This window comes from Polypterus senegalus, chromosome 14 (genome assembly GCF_016835505.1).
Source record: "Polypterus senegalus isolate Bchr_013 chromosome 14, ASM1683550v1, whole genome shotgun sequence".
In the NCBI taxonomy this organism is placed as follows: domain Eukaryota; kingdom Metazoa; phylum Chordata; class Cladistia; order Polypteriformes; family Polypteridae; genus Polypterus; species Polypterus senegalus.
Genome location: NC_053167.1, coordinates 66,916,264 through 66,941,598, shown reverse-complemented (window position 1 = coordinate 66,941,598; position 25,335 = coordinate 66,916,264). Strand labels below are relative to the sequence as shown.

The window sequence follows — 25,335 nt, the reverse complement described above, 5'->3', positions numbered from 1 at the left end:
AGTACTATTTAATGTAAGATGCTCCCTCTTTTCAAATATGCTATTTTTAGCCTCAGTGGAAAATTTAATTCCACTAGAGGTGTTGCAAAAGTACTAGGACCACCAGTGTCTGAACAGTTCTTGTGTGTTGCCGGGCACTATGCCTGAACTGTTATCTGAATGTTAATTTTGTCAGGAATTTGTTGGTTAATGAAAGTGTAGGACAAAGTGGGCATTACCCATTCTGCTAGGCTTGTTTGGACAGCAGATTTATCAAGGATGCAGACATACAGCTTCAACTTCCTTCAGCCTGTATTCCGAACTAAGTGAATGAACTCTTCATACCAGGAACAGCCCGTACTTCATATGATAACAAAGGCGTAAGTCAGAGTTGCACTGACATCTTTGCAGCGCCTCTCTGAGAAAGCGCTGACTGCATAACTGTAAGTGACTATTTAATCAACATCACAAGAAGTTACACATTCCTTAAAAACTAGTTGCCCTCAAAACTCTAGGTGAACTCTGAGGGGTACACTCATTGGCAGTCTCTTTAGGAAAGTCCTAGGGGTACTCTGCTTTCACTCTCCAAAATTACTGAAATTCTCTGAAACAATCTCTAACATTAGGAAGCTGATGAGCCTCTCCCTCTTTGGGGAGCTGAAAACTGACAGTCTCTTCTGTATGCAGACCCGAAGACTTAGATCTAATTCAACCACTGAACCCAGTCAAAAAGGGAACTGCACCATCTAAAGTTCTGTACCAGAAAGAGTACTGCTTTTTCCTATAATGTTGCAGAGGAAACAGCAGAAAGAGAGCGGAGAAAAAGCATAGCACACCAGTGACAAAGGACTACATTGCAAAGAGAAAGAATGCACTCCAACAAAAGAAGAATTCTCTACTTGAACCTGAAACAACTACAGCAACAACTCCACACAACTTCAGACATCACTTTAAAGACTTGGTATCATAAAGCTACTTATCTTTGCCAAGATTTATTAGAACTCTAACAAGTAAACAGCCAGTGTCTTCAATGATGTATGTCCGTTTGTCTCATTTGTTTTGAATCCTGTCTTTTAAGTCATATATATATATATATATATATATATATATATATATATATATATATATATATATATATATATATATATATATATATATATATATATATATACAGTGGTGTGAAAAACTATTGCCCCCCTTCCTGATTTCTTATTCTTTTGCATGTTTGTCACACAAAATGTTTCTGATCATCAAACACTTTTAACCATTAGTCAAATATAACACAAGTAAACAAAAATGCAGTTTTTAAATGATGGTTTTTATTATTTAGGGAGAAAAAATCCAAACCTACCATGGCCCTGTGTGAAAAAGTAATTGCCCCCTTGTTAAAAAATAACCTAACTGTGGTGTATCACACCTGAGTTCAATTTCCGTAGCCACCCCCAGGCCTGATTACTGCCAAACCTGTTTCAATCAAGAAATCACTTAAATAGGAGGTGCCTGACACAGAGAAGTAGACCAAAAGCACCTCAAGACATCATGCCAAGATCCAAAGAAATTCAGGAACAAATGAGAACAGATGTAATTGAGATCTATCAGTCTGGTAAAGGTTATAAAGCCATTTATAAAGCTTTGGGACTCCTGCGAACCACAGTGTGAGCCATTATCCACAAATGGCAAAAACATGGAACAGTGGTGAACCTTCCCAGGAGTGGCCGGCCGACCAAAATTACCCCAAGAGCGAAGAGACGACTCATCCAAGAGGTCACAAAAGACCCCAGGACAACGTCTAAAGAACTGGAGGCCTCACTTGCCTTAATTAAGGTCAGTGTTCACGACTCCACCATAAGAAAGAGACTGGGCAAAAGCGGCCTGCATGGCAGATTTCCAAGACACAAACCACTGTTAAGCAAAAAGAACATTAGGGCTCGTCTCAATTTTGCTAAGAAACATCTCAATGATTGCCAAGACTTTTGGGAAAATACCTTGTGGACTGATGAGACAAAAGTTGAACTTTTTGGAAGGCAAATGTCCCGTTACATCTGGCGTAAAAGGAACACAGCATTTCAGAAAAAGAACATCATACCAACAGTAAAATATGGTGGTGGTAGTGTGATGGTCTGGGGTTGTTTTGCTGCTTCAGGACCTGGAAGGCTTGCTGTGATAGATGGAGCCATGAATTCTACTGTCTACCAAAAAATCCTGAAGGAGAATGTCTAGCCATCTGACCCAAAACGCACCAGCAAATCCACCTCTGAATGGCTGAAGAAAAACAAAATGAAGACTTTGGAGTGGCCTAGTCAAAGTCCTGACCTGAATCCAATTGAGATGCTATGGCATGACCTTAAAAAGGCGGTTCATGCTAGAAAACCCTCAAATAAAGCTGAATTACAACAATTCTGCAAAGATGAGTGGGCCAAAATTCCTCCAGAGCGCTGTAAAAGACTCATTGCAAGTTATCGCAAACGTTTGATTGCAGTTATTGCTGCTAAGGGTGGCCCAACCAGTCATTAGGTTCAGGGGGCAATTACTTTTTCACACAGGGCCATGTAGGTTTGGATTTTTTTTTCCCTAAATAATAAAAACCATCATTTAAAACTGCATTTTGTGTTTACTTGTGTTATATTTGACTAATGGTTAAATGTGTTTGATGATAAGAAACATTTTGTGTGACAAACATGCAAAAGAATAAGAAATCAGGAAGGGGGCAAATAGTTTTTCACACCACTGTATATATTGAGTTATATTACTATAACCCTTGTGTTTATCAATAAATTGCATTATTCTGCTTCTTTAAATGAGTGTGCTTGAGTTGCCTAAATACATGTCTAATGGCCGGAGACTGCCTCATGCAACAGAAAAAAGTTAAGGTAGTGCCAGTATACAATCAAGTTGCAAGCGCCAAAATGCAATCAAGTTGCAAAGGTAGCACCAGAATACAACCAAATTTACAGGATGGCCAGGAGAGGAGTCCTTAAAGGATGCAAGAGATCTTAACCAGAAAACAGAAAGAAAGAGAGAGAGAGAGAGAGTCTCAAAACCAAATCTTGATCTAGGGCCGTAATTGAAATCAGAAGCAATAAGTCAGGAGAAGTAAGTCAAAAAAGGAAATAAAGAAAGCAAATGAACAAAGTATGTATTTGAAATCAGTCAAATTTGGACAATTACATTTCCATCACACGTATCTTTGTAACATCACACCAATGACATAATTTGTGCGATCACTGGGACCACTTTCAATGGTAACCATAGTTGGGAAACAAGTAACATGACAAGTAGTGAGGATCATAAATAAAAAAGGTGATGAGATGTTTAAAAATATTGTACATATGCAAACAAATAAAATATAAATAAATAAAAGCACAAGGGAAAAAAACGGGTACTGGTTCTATGAAATTAATTTCTTTAACAAATCCACATCACACTCAACTACCTGCTCAATTGAGGCAGTTCTATGAAAGTATGTTTATAGAACGGCCACAAGTTAAAATATATTTTGTACTTAATATTTCTTCATTCATCAGCAGGAAATAAGCTTTAATTCAAGGGTTGACTCTAGGATCAAAGTTACATGAAGGCTGATATGTATTTAAAATGATTAGTGAAAGCCAGATATATCCATCCAAATGTGGCAATTTATGTACTTGTTTAACATGACACATGGAAAGCTGGTGCACATCAAGGGTTGGGTCAGTTGGAGGAGGGGAAACATTTCCCTTTGTGCAATACAGACTCTTCATTTTTACAAGAACTATGCTAGTATCTGGTGACATGGCCTACATAGTTTTTAAATTCATCAATTAGAAATACTGTTACACATTTCTTGTATTAAAAATTTATCACTGTGATTTGAAAATATACTTGCTATTTATTTATTTATAAAAAACTAGACTCTCTTGTATACTCAGATATGGGGATGGATATTTGAGGAGTAAACCGCAAGACAATGATTATATTTTTTTTTAAAAAACCATCAACATATCAAATCAAATTAATATATTGAACAATTATTATAAAAGTAAAGTTGAATAAATCAGACTTTGCAGCTACATGAATAAAAGGTAAAGTACCACTTCCGGTTAACGGAAATAGCCCAAAAGTTGATAGAAATCTATGTTGTGTATCTAATATTTGTATGCAAAATTTGGTTGACCTAATTAAAAGTGTACTTAAGTTATCATGTTTACATACACACAACACAGAGACAGACACACAGACAAAAATGGTATTTTCGGACTCGGGGAGGTCTAAAATGTTGCGATTCATCAAAAACGTGAAATTGAATTTTTGAAGGATTCTAATACTTTCCTTATATTTCGTGTATGAGAAAGTCTGGAAGGTCTAAAATGTCAAGATTCATCAAAATCTCAACATCGAATGTTGGATGATTACAATACTTTTCCTATACTTTGTATAAAAGGTTAACTTATTTTATTATAAAAGAAAATGGCAAATGTAAGCTAAACACTTGTAGAATAAAACAAGGAGTGTCTGAAAAAAATCTGTTGAATTCCAATCTGGGGCATGCCTGACCTTCCAGCAATAACTTTGGAATTTCTAAAGGTTTGTGAAGTAAAAAATGGACGGTCTAATCTGAAGTGAAAAAAAAAACTCTTTACCCAACTGTTTTGATTCTGGAACAAAGGACTCTAAAAATTATAAAACAGACAGTAAACCCTGAGAAAAGTTGAAAGCTTGCTCCATGGACAAAAAATAAAACATCTTTTACAGTACTGAAGAAAAGATGGCTCAAGATACAACTTTTTTCCCTTTGACTTCTTTCAGTATTGCTTATTGAATAGGGAAGAGCACTAGAGTACAAACAAGCTGTTATCTTTCTATAATGTTTTATATCCCTTTATCTTCCAAGGAGGAAGATGTGTTTTAGTTACCATTTACCTTATCAGACTTAAAAAGCGCCAAGTGTATCTTTCCATAGTGTTTTAAATGTATTTTCCTGTGAAGGGGAAAGGAGAATTTTAGTTATCATTTACCTTAAAACTAATCAAAAGAACTGAATTTCAATGCAAAAAGTCCCCATAGCTGTGGAAAGCACATTTTTCACTATCACTGCTCTTCAAATCATAAGAATGATTTTTTTTTTGCATGCTGCACTTATTAACCCCAGGCAAACCTTATCTCATCAGCTAGACTTGTGGTTCTAGGATCAGCAGCTGATACTTTTTCTTCATAGCAATTCAAATGTTGTACAGCTAAAGCTTTAAAGAAAAGATGACAGGCAATGGATGTGCTTTAGAAAGAGTGAGTAAGGTCCAGGAAGAGTCTGCTAACAGAGTGTGCTCTGGGAAAGATACAAAATGTTGATGGTCTTCTAGGTGTGCAAAGAATTTAACCGAATGGTCCAGAACACATTGATGTTTTCTGTCTTATGTCCAATCAGTAAATTCTACTGGCTCTTTACTGTAGATTCCTTGAGGATAAGTGATCTGGGCCTTATAGTTACTTGACCTAGAGTGAAGATTTTTGGCAGTTTCAGTCGGCTCAGAATCAGCAGTGCCATAAACATGGAGTATAAAGGGTTTTTGCAAAATGGTCTTATAAAGAAAATGGTTGAAAGATCTATCAGTAAGCTTCAGCAAACAAAATAAGGGAAGCATAAACAGTAGAGGAAAAAAAAACATGTAGAGAGGAGACAGAAAAATACAAATGAGAAGCCAAAGAACATATGGCCATATTCTCCCATTAGCTTCCTAAATGTAATGAAAACTCACATACAATTCATCATTATGGACATGCATATCTTTGGAAACAGGATAATTTCCATATGTAATTCTACTAATTTTTACTTTTTTATCTGGAAGGTTATTTGTTCAGCAAAAAAGTGAAAAAAATTATTTCTGTTTAATTATGTGTGGCTTTTGAATGTAAATCATCATCCAAAGTGTCTTAAATTAAATAAAATAAAATTAGAAACATAAGGTGAATGATCTTTATTAATACTACTGTTAAGACTTAACCAACAGTTGGTATTTGCCATGATTATTTTTACTATTTACCATTAACAGTTAAAGATAACTGAAAAAGAAAAAAATGAGAGTTACATTGCAGTTATTAATTTAATTACCTGGAAGAGGAAACTGTGGGGTGTGTGAACAGTCTGTTGGTATAAAAAAATCATGGGGCATAGCAAGCCCTTTCTAGGATGAGTAGAACATGGAAGTAAATTGATTAAAAGAATGCTTTGTTCAGTTTTTTTCTCCTTACCTGCATTAAAAAAGTAGCAAATGAAAAAAAAGCCAATCTGAAGTAAATGGGGTTTTCTTTATCTATTTTGAAGTCTGATTTATTTAAAAAAAATGAAAAAGGTGGATGTTAAATTTAAACAGGCTTTCTGTAAACTGAAAGCGATTTATAAACCAATTTGACTGAAAGAAAGGGGGTCCTCCCCCTTTACACTGAGAGGTGTAAAAAAAAACCCAGACGTCTTTGAAACAATACAAGGTTATTTTATAAGGCTTAGTGGACAAAAACTTGATAAAAATTTTTTTTTAATGTTTACAAAAAATGAATGCAGAACAGACTAATTCCGTAAAAACAGAATTAAAGCTGGAGATACTTAGCTGTCAGAGGAAGATGGTTTTAGAGTATTAGAATTTCTAAGAGAATGATACAAACTGGCATTCAAATCATTTATAAGAAAAAAGTACTCTCATATTGAAAGTAAATAATATATTATCCAAACACATTAAGTATAGATAGTACATCTGTTCATTGAAAATATTAAACTGCAATATGTGAAAATAATAGTAATTACTTAATGCATGCTTTACCTTTAAAAATTATTATTAAATTAAAGAATGCAAGATGATAGGTCTCTCAAATGAAAGCTGCGTTTGATAGTAGCACCCAGTCCTGGAATTTCTTGTACAGATGAAGTACTTGCCATTTGCACAATAAAAATACTTATGTGATAAGCAAACAAGAGAACATTCTCAAACATAAAATTTAAATATAATAGAAATCTTATAATGCAATTATTCATAAACACATGAGTGAGCTGAAATAAAGTAACACCCATGAAGGCCATAGAGAAAAACCCAGTGGCGGTTAAGTGATGAGCAGAGGGGGTGGATAATGGACAAATCTTCCAAAAACATATTAAAAATAGCAGAACAAATACTGGCAAATCACCAAATGTCTGCATGTCACTGTATCATTTTTCAATAGCATTTTGAATAACGATGCCAATTAATTTGTTTTTCAGTAACATAAAATTAATTAATTCATAATTAATCAATTCCTTCTGCATATCATGCAAGCACTTATCATAAATATATACTGTAGGTAAGAAAGAGTATCAACAAATTATCAACTTTTGTTACGTGAATTTTTACATACGTTTCAAATACTGCAAACAAAGATTTGCCTATATTTAGTATAGTATTTATTCAGTATTTAAAAAGCACCAAAATTTGGATACTAGGGTCCAATTAATATTTTAACACCACTACTAGACTTTAACATGGAAACATACTCCTTGACTGCCCCTATTATTAGTTAAGCTTTTTTGCAATTGGGGACAATGCTGCCATGAAGAGATGCACCTAACTGGAAACAGTATTCATAGTCTTGTGGCATTACACTCATCAGGGGAGTCAAAGTGTATTAAGAAATCACATCCCAAATAATTAACCTGACAAAACCAGCAGTCATTAAAGGAGAGATTAAAGTGACAACAGAAAGTTTTCTGTATTAACTGGTCTCTGATCTTCATCTAAGTCACAATAACAGACAAACACAAGATGCTTAACCAAAGCCTATGAAAAAACTCATAATCCCAGTCACCTTAAATCCGTTCGCATCTCTCTGTCAGCGTCTTTTGTTTTGTAAATGTGTTGATAAGCACAAGCATCCTGCTATCCCATCCCCCCACTGCTGCAGGAAGGACAAAAAGCTCTCTCAGCTCAAGCCTTGTTTATCAGGGAGTGAGGTACCTGGAGCTGTACAGGGTAAATAATATATTGTTATTTGGAACACATGCATTTCATATGTGTTCCGTGTCTACAAAGATCTATGTAAGTGTAGGATGACAGGAAATGCAAGAAATGTTGAACACATACCTAAAAGACAAACTTTTTTCATGTTTTAGTACTAACGACGAATTTTGACATGAAGTGTGTAATGTGTGAAGACTGAAGTCTATATATCAAATAAGCACTTTCACAAAAGATACAAATACAACAAAAACAAGTGTGCTTTTATTCAAGACTATAACCGAAGAAAAAGAAGTTGGGTTAGTGTACTTCGTTGTAATGACTGCTTTGGTAGTACAGCGGTAAGAACTGCCAACTCATGATCAAGAGCCTGCGGGTTTGAGCCTTGCTGCGTCTCAAAATAAACATTTTGAGTAGTGAGCTGCGCTAATTGATACTATTTTACAACAACAACATACAATTAATTTGAGTCTGTAACTGTCTGGCACTGCTGTTTTCAAATTAAGACGTGCTATAGCAGAGGTGAACTCAGATGATGATGAGGGTTCTACATCGAAGAAAGAAAACAGAAGCCCACCCTACAAGAAACGTCCACTCATATATAGGAACAACGCTGCTGTACCAGGCATAAAGATGAAAATGGCTCTGTTTGGATGTAGCAATAGGGTGTGCATCATCCTGCCAGTCAGTCTGCCCCACACCTGTCCTTCAACAAAACAGCACAGCTTATAGAGCTCGCCAAGGTATCGTGCCAAGTCCAGTTTGTGATTATGTTTTGTGATGGTCTTTATATAAAAACATTTGCATGTTACTTATATAAAAGCCAAATCGAATGTTATTTATCTTGATTTACTTATGTATCTTCATACAACATAAAGTCACAAGTAAACTGCAGAGCTTCCTCTGTTTGATCAACATGGGTATGCTCACAAAGTACATGTGTACTTAAGTGACTTTAGCTACAGGTGGAAGCTCCTGTTGCACCCTATGCAACTGTGTTTGATCTTATTCAGGAAAAGATCCGAGTCACCCCACGAGAGAAAGACTTTCCGAGACTAAGGTCATAAAGCTTATGAAACCGTTTCTGGATAAAGGCTGAACTGTAACAACAGTTGTGTGGAGCTTCCACCTGCAGCTAAAGTCACTTCAGTACACATGTACTTTAAGCTAACAACCACCAAACAACTATAACATTTTATGTCTTTATTGAACAAACCCATCAAACATTCAGAGTGTGCTATGGAAAGGTAAATTAACAATCTGGATTTATAACTTGTTGAACTTTCTTTGGCAGCAACAACCACAGCCACTTATGCATGAGGTATTCGGCCTGCAGGCCACTGCAAATTTTTAAAGTTATTGATGTATGTTGCAATATACCCACAAATTAATTAAAAGCAAAAATGGTATTTTTACATATCCATGGGACTCTTCCTTCAAATAAATCATACATTTCCATGCTGTCTGTCATTTCTTTCTTTACTAAAATACGAGATTTCCACACATACTGTATATGCAGAGGCAAACAGCACCTTTCCAATAATGTATAATTGTCTGTGATTGGTTATTTACACGTGTCACAGCTATGCGTAAATAGGCAGGAAATTATTTGCTTGTGTGACTGTTTATCTTTATGCACTGTTACACACAGAGCTTAAGTCAGGCTCTGATCACAGTTTTGTCTCTATTAAGAATGACATGATGCTACGCTTCACTAGCATGTACTGCTCCTAGTATAACTTTGAAGTGTCGCTGTATGTGGTTTTACAATTCAGGGTCATGGGTTCAATTACGATACTTGGATGCTGGCACATTCTCCCAAAGTTAGCTTTCTGAGTCGTCCTCTTTAAATTTCAATCTAGAGTACCTCTACGATTTTCTTAGAGTACCGATGAGACCCCCACCCAAAACAACTGATCAAATGTCACTGTACCACATTGTTTGCATTGCTGTGTCGCAAGCACATGAGAAAAAACAGAGAGAGAGGGGAAAAAGAAAAAAAAATTTTCAGCTAGAGTTGTTCATGGTATAATCTCTCCAGCTCCCCCATCATGGAACATTTTTTATCCTGTTTTTAATCACATTTGCTTCATCTTTGCCCATGAAGAAAGGAGTGTGATTAGAAAGGGGGAATTATTCCATAAGCAAGTCTTGGGTGCTTGTGACACAGTGATGGCCACCTGCAACAAAAAAATGGCTGAGAGACACTGGCTTAGATGTGTGTGTGGTATTTGTAACAAGCTCTGCGGGGGCCTGTCCACGATTGTTTCTTGCCCTGCGCGTAGGACTGCCACCAAAAACATTGTCCCCACTCCTGTAACCCAGCAATACAAGAGGCTGGTATGAAAATGTATGCAAGTAATTTGTTGATTCCAGAAGTCAAATGAAATAAAAAAAGCAACAGCGGCAAAAACAAAAATAATATTAATAAAACAGACTAAACCTTTGTGTAAATTACAGGCCAGAAATCCCAGTCTATTTTACATAATGTAATGTTTCTCTGTGTATAATTGTAAACAGAAGCTGTTTTAAGGACTGGAATTTGGAAAGTAAATGTTTGGATGAGTACGTAATAATACACACATAGTTGCAAATTTTTACTTGTTACTTCAGAGTGATATACATAGTGTGTGTTTGAATATATATTTTGTCACACACATGCGAGAAGGAGGCAGCTAAAGGGCCTGAGTAATTGTAATACAATCCTTGACCAGGGGGTGGCAGTGTGTGCTGACTGTCTTTCTCAGTTACTTGCAGACTGTTCCCGGGAAATCCCTTCAGGTTCTGGCACCCTTGATGGCATCACTTCTGGCCCCGGCCCCAGAGATGAGGTCACTTCCGGTCCCCGGCAACATCACTACCGGCCCTAAAGATGATGTCACTTCCTGACCGGGCCTTTAAAGCCGCCATCTTTCTTGTCCTTGTTCAGGTCTGTTTTGGACTCAGTCTTGTGAATATCTCTGTTCAATCATTTCAATTTTAGCAACCAGGATACAATATATGGGAGGCTCCACCAAACCTTTATCATGTCTTTTGGCATTATTTGTCACAGTGGCATAGTCAGCAGGGTTTCCAGAAGAAAGCGGGACCAGAACAAAGATCTAACCAGGTTGGAAAGTAATGGGGCTTAGTTCCGGGGTGGGGAGTTTGTCCGGTGGTAAGGAATGATTTGGGACAGGCTTTGCTCCCATATAGTAAATCCGGGCTGGAACTTAACCAAAGGGAGTTTGGAAGAGACGCACAGATGTGGGCTGGTTTCTGGGGATGAAACGAAAAGGACTTATTATGTTATCTTGGAGGAGATAGCTGAGACGCCCATTGGTATTGAGATCCCAGCTACATACTGTGGAACCTCGGGTCACGAACGTCTCGGACTGCGTACAAATCGGGTTACAACCAAAAAAGTTTGCCAAACTTTTGCATCTGGTTACGACCACACACTAGGGTGATGAACAAGCCAGGTTCCCTTCTGGTTCATATGTGCCGATGATTTCTGCACGTGTTCAGTCTCTCCCTGTGCAGCGAGCGAGCGCGAGAAGGCAGTAAGGCCGAGAAGGCAGTTAAAGAATGCACTGGGCTTGTTTTTAAAGAGACTGCTTCGCGCACTGTTTTAATCTCATTGTATTTAATGAAGACTTTTTTCTACTGGATTTTAAACACCACTTCACTTGTGTTTTATGGGATCTTTTATTTATTGAAGGATTCTGAAAGCACTGCACTTTATTTAATTTGGACTTTGTTTTTGATTGTTGTTTTGTTGATTTTAATAAAAGCACTTGGCACTTTTTGCACCATCTAATTGCTCAATTGTAGTGCCTCACTGTCGTGCTCATCGGTAACATTATCAAAGGTGAAGAGTTTAAGGGCTCCCAGAAGTGAATTGGGAGCATGCAGCAAACCCGCATTCTCACACACTTTACCTCAAAACTGTAATCTCCTCTCCACCCAGTTCCACCTCACTTCCTTCATGCCAGAACTCGACTCATGCAAGGTTAGTTTTCTTGGTTGTTTATGGTTAGTTTTTGTATAAATTACGGATTTTTCAAATGTTAAAATTTTTCCCTGTGCTTAAAACTCATTAAAAAAAGTGTTTACAGAGAGCAGTTCATAAGGCTATAGTGTGAACTCTTGCAATGTTACTTTTCTCAGTGTTATTCAATGTTTTTACATTTAGTTTACTATTACACTGTGCATTCTATGATATAATTAACTATTTTTGTGCTTAAAAATATTTAAAAAAATATATTTACATACAGCTTGTATGGTCCGGAGCAGATTGATTATATTTACATACAATCCTATGGGGGAAATTACTTTGGGTCATGACCAAATCAGGTTGCAACCAGAGTTTTGGAATGAATTACGGTCGTGACCCGAGGTTCCACTGTATGGGATGTCCCCAGACCAGCAGGCAAGGAAAATGAAATAGTGGGAATTCGATCCAGAGGGGTCGATCCAGGGGCAAGCTATGGCCCTCTGGGAAAAGGTGGCATTATGGCTACAGCCATCAGAGCTAACCATCTATCAGATAGTGCAGCAGGTAGCCTGCTACTTATTTTTACAGTGCCTCCCCAAGAACTTTGCCCAGCCGGTCTGGGGAACTTTCCATTCTATGAACAAGCTGATAAGACTCATAAGACCGCCTAAGCCAACCTCAAAATCTGGGAGAGCAGAACGGTCCTCTAGTGGATTCTCTAGAGATTATGTCATACAACATAAGTCTCTTCTACATAAACCGAAGCCTGTTCTGAAGTCCTTGGACCGCTTGGTGTGCAAGCTGCCTGGGAGCAAGCCGGAATGCAGGTGGAAGGAGAGAGGAAGTTAATGTGCACTTACCGACCCTCTGATGGTGTCAAATATGGGACCTGTATTTTATTGGTCGGGAATTAATGAGGAGGTACGTAGTTTTTGTAATTCTTGTCCGGAATGTCAAATGCAACAAATTCCTAGGAGGGACTGTGCTCCTCTCATTCCCCTTCCCTTAATTGATATTCCCTTCGAAAGAATTGCGGTCGATATAGTAGGACCCTTAGAACCCTCAGCCCAAGGACACAAATATATATTAGTCCTAATGGATTATGCAACCCGATACCTGGAAGCTGTTCCTTTACACTCAGCTACATCTAAGGCAATTGCACAGAAAATTGCAGGGGTCTTTGCACGAGGGGGCATCCCTAAAGAAGGCTTAACGGACCAAGGGACGCCTTTTACTTTAGAGACATTCAGGGAAATGGCCAAGTTACTGAAAGTAAAGCACTTAAAGACCGTGGTGTATCATCCTCAAACCGATGGTATAGTGGCAAGGTTAATCAGACTCTCAAGCAGATGCTTTGGAAGGTGGTCAGCAGGGATGGGAGGAATTGGGATCAACTCCTCTCCTTGTTCTCTTTTCCTATCGGTTAGTCCCGCAAGCCTCTACATGGGTTCTCACCTTTTGAATTATTATATGGACGACAGCCTCGGGGTATATTAGATATTATGAAAGAAGGCTGGGAAATAGAGGATTTACAAATATATTGGAATATATTGCACAGTTACGCAGTAGATTTGGAAAAATCCGACCTATTCTAAAAAGTCATATGGAAGAAGTGCAAGCAGCACAGGCCTGCTATTATGACCGTGGCACGATACTCTGAGAATTCCACTCTGAAATTTATCATGTTACCTTGCTGAAGCCGTGGAAGGAAAGGGATCCCGATTCCTCCTCCAATTAGCCCCGCTCATTCTTTGCTCACAAAGACACCCTTAATTTCGGCGAGCAATTAACTTTCAGACAGAGGCGGGAGTTGGAATCAGCTATCCTGTCCATCTCGGAGGTGGTGTGTGAAAAACCCGGTAGGACCTTTCTGATTATGCACAACATAGTGATGTAGCCAGGGGTTATAGTCCGAGAGTGCCCCTATAGACTCCAGAGGCAAAGAAAGCAGAAACAGAGCTTGAAATCAAGTGAATGATGGAACTAGGAGTGATAGAGGAAAGTTATAGTCTCTGGTCCAGTCTGATTGTCTTGGTTAGTAAGCCTGATAGAAGTTGGAGGTTTTGCAATGACTTCTGTTGGCTAAACCAGGTCTCTCAATTTGATGCTTATCCCATGCCTCGCATGGACGACCTCCTCGAAAGGCTTGGCCAAGCGAAATTTTTGACCACGTTTGCCATGACAAAGGAGTACTGGCAGATTTCTTTAACGGATTCCCCAAGGTCAAGACTGTGTTTAGCACCCCTAGTGTACACTGCCAGTATTGTGTCCTTCCATTTGGCTTACAAGTGCTCCTGCGACTTTCCAGCATCTGTTGGACAAAGTGCTCCATCCCCATAATACATATAGTGCTGCCTACCTGGATGACGTTGTCATCTATTCCAGCACATGGAAGGAACACGTATAGCAAGTCAAAATGGTATTGTGAATGCTGGGAGAAGCCGGGCTTCGTATCAAGCCAAAGAAATGTTTCTTTGGACTAAAAGAGGCTAAATATTTGGGCTACCTGGTAGGTCAGCGTACTGTAAAGCCACAGTGTTCAAAGATAGATGCCATTTCGAAATGGTCCACTCCGCAATCCAAGCGGCAAGTACAAGCATTTCTCAGATTAGATGGGTACTACCGCCGGTTCGTACACCAGTTTTCGGAGAAAGCAGCGCCCTTGAGGGATTTAACAAAGAACAGGGCTCCTAACAATGTGATATGGACTGATAAGACGGACGCTGCATTCTGTAACTTGAAACAGACTCTTACTTCAGCACCAATATTAAAAGCTCCTAATTTTTCTCTCCCTTTTATTCTCCAGACGGACGCTTTGGACACAGACTTGGGGGCCATGCTGAGCCAAAGCATTAGTGATGTTGAACTCCCCGTCATGTACCTGAGCCGGAAACTGTTTGATCGGGAGACCAGGTATGCTGCAGTGGAAAGGGAATCCTTCTCGATTAAATGGGTGATAACGCAGTTCTGGTACTACATCTTGGGTCGGGAGTTCACTCTGGTGATAGATCATGCTCCTTTACACTGGATGGCCCTTCACAAGGAGTTGATTTCACAGGTCACTAGGTGGTTTCTTGACCTCCAACCTTACAAGTTTTCACTGATTCATTGTAAGGGATCTCTCCATGCCAACGCTGATGCCCTCTCTCGTGCCCACAAATTCTTGGTACAGGATGCCTTGGGGGTGGGGGGGGTATCTGCATTGTCACATACGTGTGACTAGGATGCAGCTAAAGGGCCTGAGTAATTGTAATACCACCACCAAGCAGGACGTGGTGGAGTCTGCTGTCTTTCTTTCTCAGTTACTTGCAGACTGTTCCTAGGAAATCCTGCCAGGTTCCGGCACCCTTGATGACATCACTTCCAGGTCCTGGCCCAGAGATGACACCACTTCTGGGGCCTCATGTATAACGCCGTGCGTAGAATTCGCACTATAACATGGCATAAGCACAAAAGCCGAAATGTGCTTACGCACAGAAAAATCCAGATGCAGGAATCTGTGCGTACTCCAACTTCCACGTTCTTCCGCTACATAAATCCCAATCAGCGTGAAAAGTAACGCTTGTGCACGCGCTTTATGTAAAGCCCCTACTCCTCCCAGAATTACGCCTCTTTGAATATGCAAATCAATATAAATAGCCCTTAAGCGCAGCCTTCTGTGAAAAGACAATGGGAAAAGCACGGGGGAAAATATAAGAATTTCAGCGAATACCAAGTGGAGGCAAAGGAAAAACATACTATTTGTTTAATTAAACCGTGCTATAGTCAACAAAAGGAAGTTGATCGAGTGACATAGCGTGTTGGAGAAACTTGAAAGCTTACGTTCACAAAATCGCACAGTGCCGGAAGTCACATATCAAAGTCGCCGTGAAGAGGCGAGTTGTAGCCCACTGTCTGAGTGTCATATGAAAGCTTATTAGGGTACAGAGAAAAAAAAAGGCAAACAGTGGGGAAAAAGCACGAAATGTCAACTTCAATCTCAAAATTTCCACTTTAATCATGTAGTTTATTTTGTCATTAAAACAGAACATAATAAACTTCATCTTAAAATCGTTTAACCAGTTTCTCAAATCACATCTCAATTAAAGTAGCACGTTAAATGCTTTGTTTTGTATTTGATCTTCTATGTGCCTATGTGTGTGAATCACTACCTGCTTCTTAAACCGGCTCTCTACCTCTGACAGGACAGAGAATCCATTACATTCATGATATTACAGCTCTCTGAATAACTAAAATACTGAGATGTATACGTGATATCATTTTCATGATGATAGTTAAAGCATGTTATTGATTGTGTGCGACCTTCAATGAAATTATTTATTGCAGCAGTAATCATGGGCGGCTCTGTCCAATAGAGAAAGTCCAATGTCAATATGGTATCTTATGCACGGTGGATGGCCACATCCGTTGCGGACACTGCATAGCCGCCTTGTGCTCATGACACAAGCGTTTAACTTTTGTCGAAATTTGCCGCTGCGTTTTTAGCTGTGACGTTATTTTCTCTTTCTGTTTTATATTCAATATATACAGTTATTGGCATGGCCGCCCAGAGCGCTGATTCTTCAAAACATACAGTTTGAAGATACAGTGATATAAATACTCCGAGTGCTGCACTGAGAGTAATATGGAAAAAGATGATCTGCTGTGGCAACTCCTAACGGGGCAAGCTGAAAGAAGAAGGTGCAGTTAGAGTAACAACGCTAAAGCAGTTATGGTATTTGGAATACTATGGCTATTCCCTGGACCATTATATTGTTACAAGTTAATTACAATCAGATGCATTGCACTAATAAACAATATGCGGTTAGATTCAGTGTATTTATAAAGCCGTGTCAGGAAAATAAAGAGTAACCACACAGGAACAGTAGCACTGCTTTGACGCTGGGTGCCGCTAGTCTGCAAAACCGAGCGGAGAACTTGCGTACGACAAGGTATGAGGTACCGTGGAAAAGTGCGTGGCTTTACGCCAAGTGTAGGTTTTATACATCACGATTTGAATGTGGAAAAGTTCTTACGCAACATTTCTGTGCGTACGCACCGTTTATACATGAGGCCCCCGGTCCTGACAACATTACTTCCGGTTCTGGACCTAGAGATGAAGTATATCATAGTACACAATATAATACACTCAATGACAGGTATTATATAAAATGGCTCTGCATGTGACTATTCACCTTAAAAAATAATTAAAATGTATGCAAGGATCTAATAAGTAAACATAACAAAGGCTAGCTTATTTTACATAATACAAATAACTACAAAAATTCTTTGAACAGTTTTACTGTATAATCAGCACCTAATCCTCTCACAAAGAAATTCGTTTTCTGGGGATAAATTCCTCTGGTCTGCAGGTTAGGCTTTCCCTGCTAATAAAGACCAATACAGTTGTATATGCAAATAAATAAAGGGTTTCTGTGCAATACTAAAATAAAGAAAGGATAACATTTTAATAATGAAGAAAAATGCAACAGTCTGTCGTGATGTAAAAACACTACAGGGGCTTTTCAGTACCAAAGAGCATAGCTAACTTTTATGCAGTAACTAAGATTAAATCAGCACCATGTAGAACTCTACTGAAAAGCTCCACTGCAACAGCCTCTTCTTGTTCTCGACTGCCTAGGTAACTAGGTTTGATTCTTGGCAGTTATGTCTTAACTGTCAAGAGGTGGGATATATTAGGCAGCAAGTCAACAGTCAGTTCTTGAAGGTTGTGTTGGAAGCAGGAAAATGGGTAAGGATCTGAGCAACTTTGACAAGGGCTAAATTGTGATGGCTAGACGACTAGGTCCGAACATCATCAAAACATCAGGATAATGTACACCCTGTCACACTGTAAAAATTGTTCAGGAATGGTTTGAGGAATAGCAGGAGGAGTTCAAGGTGTGACTTGGCCTTTAAACTCCCTAGATCTCAATCTGATCAAGCATCTGTGGGATGTGATTGAAACACAAGTCCTATCCATGAGAACCCCACTTTGCAACTTACATAACTTAAAAGGATCTGTTGCTAACGTTTTGGTGCTAATTACCTCAGGACACCTTCAGAGGTCTTGGTGAGTCCATGCCTCCACAGGTCACAGTGGTTTGGGCAGAACAAGGGGGACCTACACAAGATTAGGCAGGTGGTTTTAATGTTGTGACTGATTAGTATAGTTGTATTTGCAGCAGTCCCTGATACCTACATGCTTGAATATCTGGCACACACAAATCTACCTTGGTGACTGCCAGCTACATAACTATATACAGTTGATTAAAAAGTATTCTGACCCCTTCACTTTTTGCAACCTTTATTGTGTTTTAAATGGATAGGTTTTCCCTTTAGGCCAGTAATACATGTTTTCAGAAGTTTTGCAAGTTTATTAAAAAACAAAAAAATGAAATATCTCATTCATATAATTCAGTACTTTGTAGAAACCATTTGGCAGCAATTAAATCTTCGAGTCTTTGTGGGGAAGTCTCTACCAGCTTCATACACCTGGATTTGGGTGGTTTATTCCATTCTATTGGGCAAATACTTTCAACCTGTGTTAGATGGAAAGTGTCTGTAAATTCCCATCTGCAGCTGTCTTCACATATGTTCTATAAGTTTATGTATGGGCTTTGTCTGGGCCACTCAAGGACAGTCAGAGACTTGTCCTGAAGCTACTCCAAGGTTGTCTTGGCTGTATGCTTCGGTTCACTGTCATATTGAAAAATGAACCTTTACCCCAGTCTGAGGTTGAGTGCCCTCTGGAGAAGGGTTTCTTCAAGGACCTCTCTGTACTTGGCAGCATTCATCCTTCTCATCATTCCCTCAATTCTGATCAGTCTTCCTGACCTTGCTGCTGAGAAGCAACCCCACAACATGATGCTGCCACCACCATACTTCACTGTTGGAATGGTATTAAGACAGGTGATGAGCAGTGCTTAGTCTTCCCCAGATATTACACTTGGTGTTCTGCCTGATGAGTTCAATTTTTGTCTCATCAGACCAGAGAATCATTGTCCCCATGATCTCAAAGTACTTTAAATAAAGCTTGGCAAACTCCAAGCATGCTGTCATATGCCTTTAACACAAGAGTCGCTTTCATCTAGCCACTCTATCCCAAACATTTGATTGACGGAGTGTTCCCGAGATGGTTGTCCTTCAGACAGGTTCTCCTATCTCCACAGAGGACTTCTGAAGCTACGTTAAAGTGAACATTAGGATCTTGGTCACCTCCCTGGCAAAAACCCTTATTGCCAGGTTATTAAGTTTGGCTGGATAAAGAGTCCTGATGGTTTCAAAATTCTTCTACTTCACAATTTATTGAGGCCTCTGTGCACCTGGAAATACTCAAAGCTTTAGAAATGTTTTATATTCTTGCCCTGATTTATGACTCACCACAATTTGATTTCAGAGCTCTACAGAGAGTTCCCTGGACTTCAAGGCTTTGTTTTAGTACTGACATGCAGTGTGAATTGTGGGACCTTATATACACTGGTGTGTGCCTTTCTAAGCAATGATTAATCGATTACATTTGCCACAGATTGACTCCAATCAATTTGTAGACACATCTCGATGATATTTGTAGCAAATAGGATGCAACTGACCACATGTTTTCAGCTCCACAGCAAATGTCTGAATATCCATCCATCCATCTATACCCTAACTACAGGGTCACAGGGGTCTGCTGGAGCCAATCCCAGCCAACATAGGGCGCAAGGCAGGAAGCCAGCCCACCGTAGGGTGCGCGCGCGTGCACACTGGCACACACCCACACTCCAAGCACACACTAGAGACAATTTAGAATCGCCAATGCACCTAACCTGCATGTCTTTGGACTGTGGGAGGAAACTGGAGCACCCGGAAGAAATTCACGCAGACACAGGAAGACATGCAGACTCCACACAGGGAGGACTCGGGGAGCGAACCTGGGTCCCCTAACTGTGAGGCAGCAGTGCTACCCACTACGCCACCATGCCGCCCATGTCTGAATATTTATATAAAAATTAGATATTTCAGTTTTCGATTTTTAATAAATTTGCAAACCCTTTTGAAAACATGCTTTCACTTTGCCATAATGGGTTATTAAGTGTATATTGATTGGTAAATATTGGCAAATTTATCAATTTAAACTTATATTTACAAGAAAATAAAGTATGCAGAAAGTTAAGGGGTTTATCCACTGCATTAACCTTGCCTGTTAAACCTTTGAACTACATGTAAACAATCCGCTGGTATTTGCCTGCATATTTTACATAGCATTGCCCATGCATATGATGTTGTGAATGACAGTGAGTGCTAAGTCAGTGTATGGGAAAGCATAATGACAACTCACATAAATATACAGTAATTACATATCATAATGGGCAAACATGCAATGCTTGTAATACCACAATAGATAATGCAACCAATGACACAAGACAAATTATGGAGGAGAGTGAAACTAGCCTCGCATTTAAATATATAATATATATAATCTTTGTATTACTTATTTGGGAGTCAAAGGAAAAAGGCTGGCCCCATCAGCCCATGTATACTAACCGCCACTAAATGAAAAAAGACAAAGATAAATGAAAAAAAAAATCCCAAGCATCTCAATTATTTTACCAAAAGACTCTTTCTGATTTCTGGGCTTTTTAAAACAAAAAAAAATATTAAATAAGCAAAATTAAAGTAGAAGTGAAAGATAGCAGTAGGAGAATTGGAAAAATAGAACAGAAGAATAAAACCCCAACTGGAGGGAGGCCCCACCCTCATAAGTGCTGGGACATACCGCAGATTCTGAGAGAGAAGTGGCCTCTGAGTATGACTTGCTACGTGGATTGGAGAAGAGTTTGCCCTGATGAAAAGAGGAGATGAGATGGGACTGGGAACACAGACACTGTGGAAACTCTACCAGCAGTAAACATATGTACAGATTAACAAGAGGAAACACAAAATGAGGGGTGCTTATACATGAATAAAGCAGACAGACAAATTCAAAAATGTACATGCATACACACATATATTCACCAGCATCTACACCTGTGAAAAATAAGTGAATAAGAACAGTAAACAATTTTTAGATTCCTGCCAATAAAATACACTAGACAGATAGTGACCTTTGGAAGAATTATTTACAAATAAAATTTCAGTTTTAGATGATATAAACTGGATAACATCAATAACTTAGTATTTAATTTCTAAAACATCTTACCTAATGAGGCATTTTCATCTTTCTGACCTATTAATAACATAATGAGCTCTGAGCCCAGACCTCAGAGGTACATGCTCTTCAGGCGGCAGTGTTCTTTAGGGGGATTGGGAACATCCAGATAAGCCGGGAGACAAATCTGATCGAAGTGCTCTTCTAAGTGCTATGACTGCCCCCACAGTCATTCCACCACCACCTGAGTAGCATGTCCCTGTGAATATACGTATACAATATGAAAAATAAATCATTTAACTTCTGATTTTCAATTCTGTCTGTAAATAAGCTGCCGGTCACTTGGTATCACTTTAATATTTGCACAGGATATAGAGATCTTGTTCATCTATACATTTCCAACTCACTTAATTAAAAATCATAGTTGTGAGGAGCTATAGATTATTGTAACAGCAATGGGAATATGACAGGAAACAGTCTTGGATACAACAGCAGTCCATTACCAGAAAAACAGTCTCTCACCCATGGCCAATTTAAAGAAATGAACTTTATTTTCTTGTTCAAGGGTACAATCAGTACAGAGCTAAAAATAAATTCTATCATAGACATTACTAGGGAGAAAAACAGTCATGTTAACTAGAGGCACACTTAAAAGTAACACATGCTTACAGAGTAATACTAGATTGTGCTGCTTTTTTATGATGGACATTTTCAGCTGGAAAAAAAGAAAAATATAAATAGTATGTAATGTATATTTACTTGTGCTCTTCTGTTTGTTTTTCATGGGGATTTTGGCTGACATTACACACATTATGTACAAAAACAATTCTGATTAATGTGTAAAATTACAGTTTTAATTACTGCTGTGGATCAAATTAAAATGTAACTAACACAATAGCAAATATTATTAAAATATTTTTGCACTATAGATTCAGCGTTATTGCTTTTAGTGGTGTTTAATGCCAATGCTTAACTATCGGTATATACAGGTATAGTCAGAAGGGTAAAGGGAGGACCCCTATTCTTAACTTTTACTTTTATAAAATAGGGGGCTCCACCCCCTGCTCGCCCACCCCCAGGTTTGGCTTTCCAGATATACAATTTAAAGAGATTGTTACATATGCATTATTTTCACTTTTACTTTAAAACTTTTGTAAAAACAATACTTGTCCTTTATTTCCGGTCCTGGGCATGGTTACATCTTTTTCTCGCTGGACGTATAATGCTGCTCGCGTTGTGAAGGGGGTGCGGCTGAACGCACGCTAAGGAGACGCCGTTGGATCATCTGCTGTCTTTCTGCCGCTGCTGCTGTCGCGCTGCCCGTCAATCATTTTAAAGCCTGTACAGTCGCTGTCCTTTTTGCCACTTCGTGTCTCTGCCGCTAGCGTTGTGGGGGTGGGCGGTTTGGTTAAGGTGGCTGAACACACGCAAGGAGAAGCGGTCGGATCATCTGCTGGCTTTCTACTGCTGGCGAGCTGCGTGTTTTGCTTGTCGTTGTTTTAAGAGTTGGGAGCAAGTTAAAGTGTCTCTCGCAGGACTTTAAATTGTCTTCCGAGAAGATCAAATCTCGTCTCCCCGTCTCCCTCCCCAAGATTTTTTTTTATAATCGAGAGATAGTTTTCAGATGTCACTACTTGTAGTATGCAAATCTTTTAGCATTTCAAAAGCAATATGGACAATATATGAGTTCCTGAGGGAAACTCAAAACGCTTACAAACAAATAGGACATGTTGAATTTTAGTAAGGACTATTAAGAGTTAATATGAAAGATCATATACTATAACTCATATCATAGATAGATAGATAGATAGATAGATAGATAGATAGATAGATAGATAGATAGATAGATAGATAGATAGATAGATAAACTTTACACTACTGTATATTTAAAATTTAAAGATCATTCTAGGTTGAAAAAGGGTGATTGGGACAGCACTAACATTAATTCATAAAGAAATTGTTTTTTAGCCTCTGAGGTAATATCTGACTTAAAAGAAAGCTACATTATGGTAGAGGGAAAACTGAATGAATCTATGGTAAATGGCCTGTATTTGATATAGCGCCTAACTAGAGTTCAAGAACCCCCCTAGGCGCTTTACAACACAACAGTCATTCACCCATTCACACACACATTCATACGCTGGTGATGATAAGCTACTATGTAGCCACAGCTGCCCTGGGGCACACTGACAGAAGTGAGGCTGCCGAACACTGGCGCCACCAATCCTTCCGACCACCACCAGCAGGCAAGGTAGGTTAAGTGTCTTGCCCAAGGACACAACAGCTGCATTCTCATGCCGGGAGCCAGGATCGAACCTGCGACCCTCCGATTGCTGGACCACCCGCTCTACCGACTGAGCTACTGCTGCCCTATCTAGTCTAATGCTGAATGACATTTATAGTACATGACTGACTGGGATGATACAGAAAAAAAATAATACAATGTATAATATTTGCAAATTATCTATACTAATAAAAGGCAAAGCCCTCACTGACTCATCACTAATTCTCCAACTTCCCGTGTAGGTGGAAGGCTGAAATTTGGCAGGCTCATTCCTTACAGCTTCCTTACAAAAGTTGGGCAGGTTTCATTTCGAAATTCTACGCGTAATGGTCATAACTGGAAGCTATTTTTTCTCCATATACTGTAATGGAGTTGAGCTCGAAAGTCGTGGGGGCGGAGTTTCTTGTGACATCATCACGCCGCCCACGTAATCACGTGAACTGACTGTCCACGCAGTACGTAGAAAACCTGGAAGAGCTCCAAAAAGCACTGAAGAAAACATGCATTATATAATTGAGAAGGCAGCAAAACAATAAGAAGCGAGCATGTGACATATACAACCATATTCATGAGTGCTGCTACTTCAGAAACAAAGCACGGTGTAAACCTAAAGTTTAAATTAAGTTCATAGACAGGCTGCCGCTGGCGTTTGTCATGCCCACGGGTAATGCAGGATACAAGCTTAATGAGAAGAAGCAGGATATAAACGAGAGTTTTGATCACTTTGTAACTAAGTTAAAATTGCAGGTGAAGGGCTGTGCTTATGCAAATTCCGAGAGACTGTGTTTGTGGGGGATTGACAGTTAAGGCGGGTGGGGGAGTCACTTCATCATCTCCCCACCCATTCACCTCATTTCGCTCTGAGCTGAGCTCCGCAGCTAAAGCAGTCTTACGGAAGTGATTTTGTGACGCTGACACCAAATACTCACAGAAAAATCCACAAGTTAATACACACACTGTCTCTAGAGTTTATCCACACTGAATCCTCCAGGCACTACTTACAAATGGTTACACTGACAATCATGTTACATTATTTTTAAAATGTTTCCTTTTCTTAGCACAAGCACAGCTGAGAAGCTTCGATGCATGTGCTCTATAACGTGTTAAAAAATAATGCATTTAATCACACTTTACATTCCAAGCAAAGGGGAACTTCTGTCAATGCATGATTTCCTGGTACACCGATTACATTGATCAGCACTTCCCGATTCATTTTACCCTCGCACCCCCTTGGTTTGAGAAGAAGTATGAAAAAATATGAGGTTAACACAGAAAGACAGATCACCAATTGAAGCTTTATGAATAATCGATTCGCCATCAATAATTGTTTTGGTAAAGCCATACTCAGTGTAATCCTCCTTCCATTTTATAAATTTTCCGCCACTACCCATGATTAAATGAACGGTAAAAAAGTAAGAGCGAAGCGAGGGTGACTTATTCAGGCAGGCAGGCAACAGCTCAATAGCTCGAATTTGTATATAAGTAGATTCTATTTAGTCGCCAGAAATATCTTTGGTAGGATTGGAAGTTGAATTTACTCTTTAAATTTCAATGGTAAAGAAAAAGTTATGCAATGATGACTAAATTTAACTATATAAAGTCAAAACTTGTATATATAAAGTCATTCCCGAATATATAGAGTCAAAACTTGATTATATAAAGTCACTGTCGGAATAAATAAAGTCAAAACTTGAATATATAAAGACAGTGTCGGTATATATAAAGTCAAAACTTGTTTCTGAATATATAAAGTCATTCCCAAATATATAAAGTCAAAACCTGAGTATATAAAGACGGCGCTGGAATATTTCGGAATATATAAAGTAAGCGCTGGAATATATAAAGTCAAAAATTCAATATATAAAGTCAGCGTCGGAATATACAAAGTCAGCGCAGGAATATCCATCTATTTCCCAACCCGTTGAATCCGACCACAGGGTCACGGGGGTCTGCTGGAGCCAATCCCAGCCAACACTGGGCGTAAGTCAGGAACCAATCCTGGGCAGGGCACATGCATCATTTTCAAAACATT

At 39.0% G+C, this 25,335-nt stretch overlaps 1 protein-coding gene across 7 annotated transcripts in view; it reads right to left on the bottom strand.

The window, feature by feature from the left end:
- Positions 1 to 25,335, bottom strand: part of szt2 (SZT2 subunit of KICSTOR complex) — a 337,146-nt gene that overhangs the window by 46,322 nt on the left and 265,489 nt on the right. For 5 of the 7 annotated variants that reach the window (XM_039735443.1, XM_039735448.1, XM_039735447.1 and 2 more), the window contains one exon: positions 20,648 to 20,713. The exons of 1 other annotated variant lie outside the window; for it this stretch is intronic. In XM_039735443.1, the coding sequence (XP_039591377.1) occupies positions 20,648 to 20,713 (66 nt within the window). Of the gene's footprint in view, positions 1 to 4,878; positions 4,937 to 20,647; positions 20,714 to 25,335 lie in introns of all 7 variants that reach the window. One more of the 7 variants, XM_039735449.1, reaches the window with a different exon arrangement.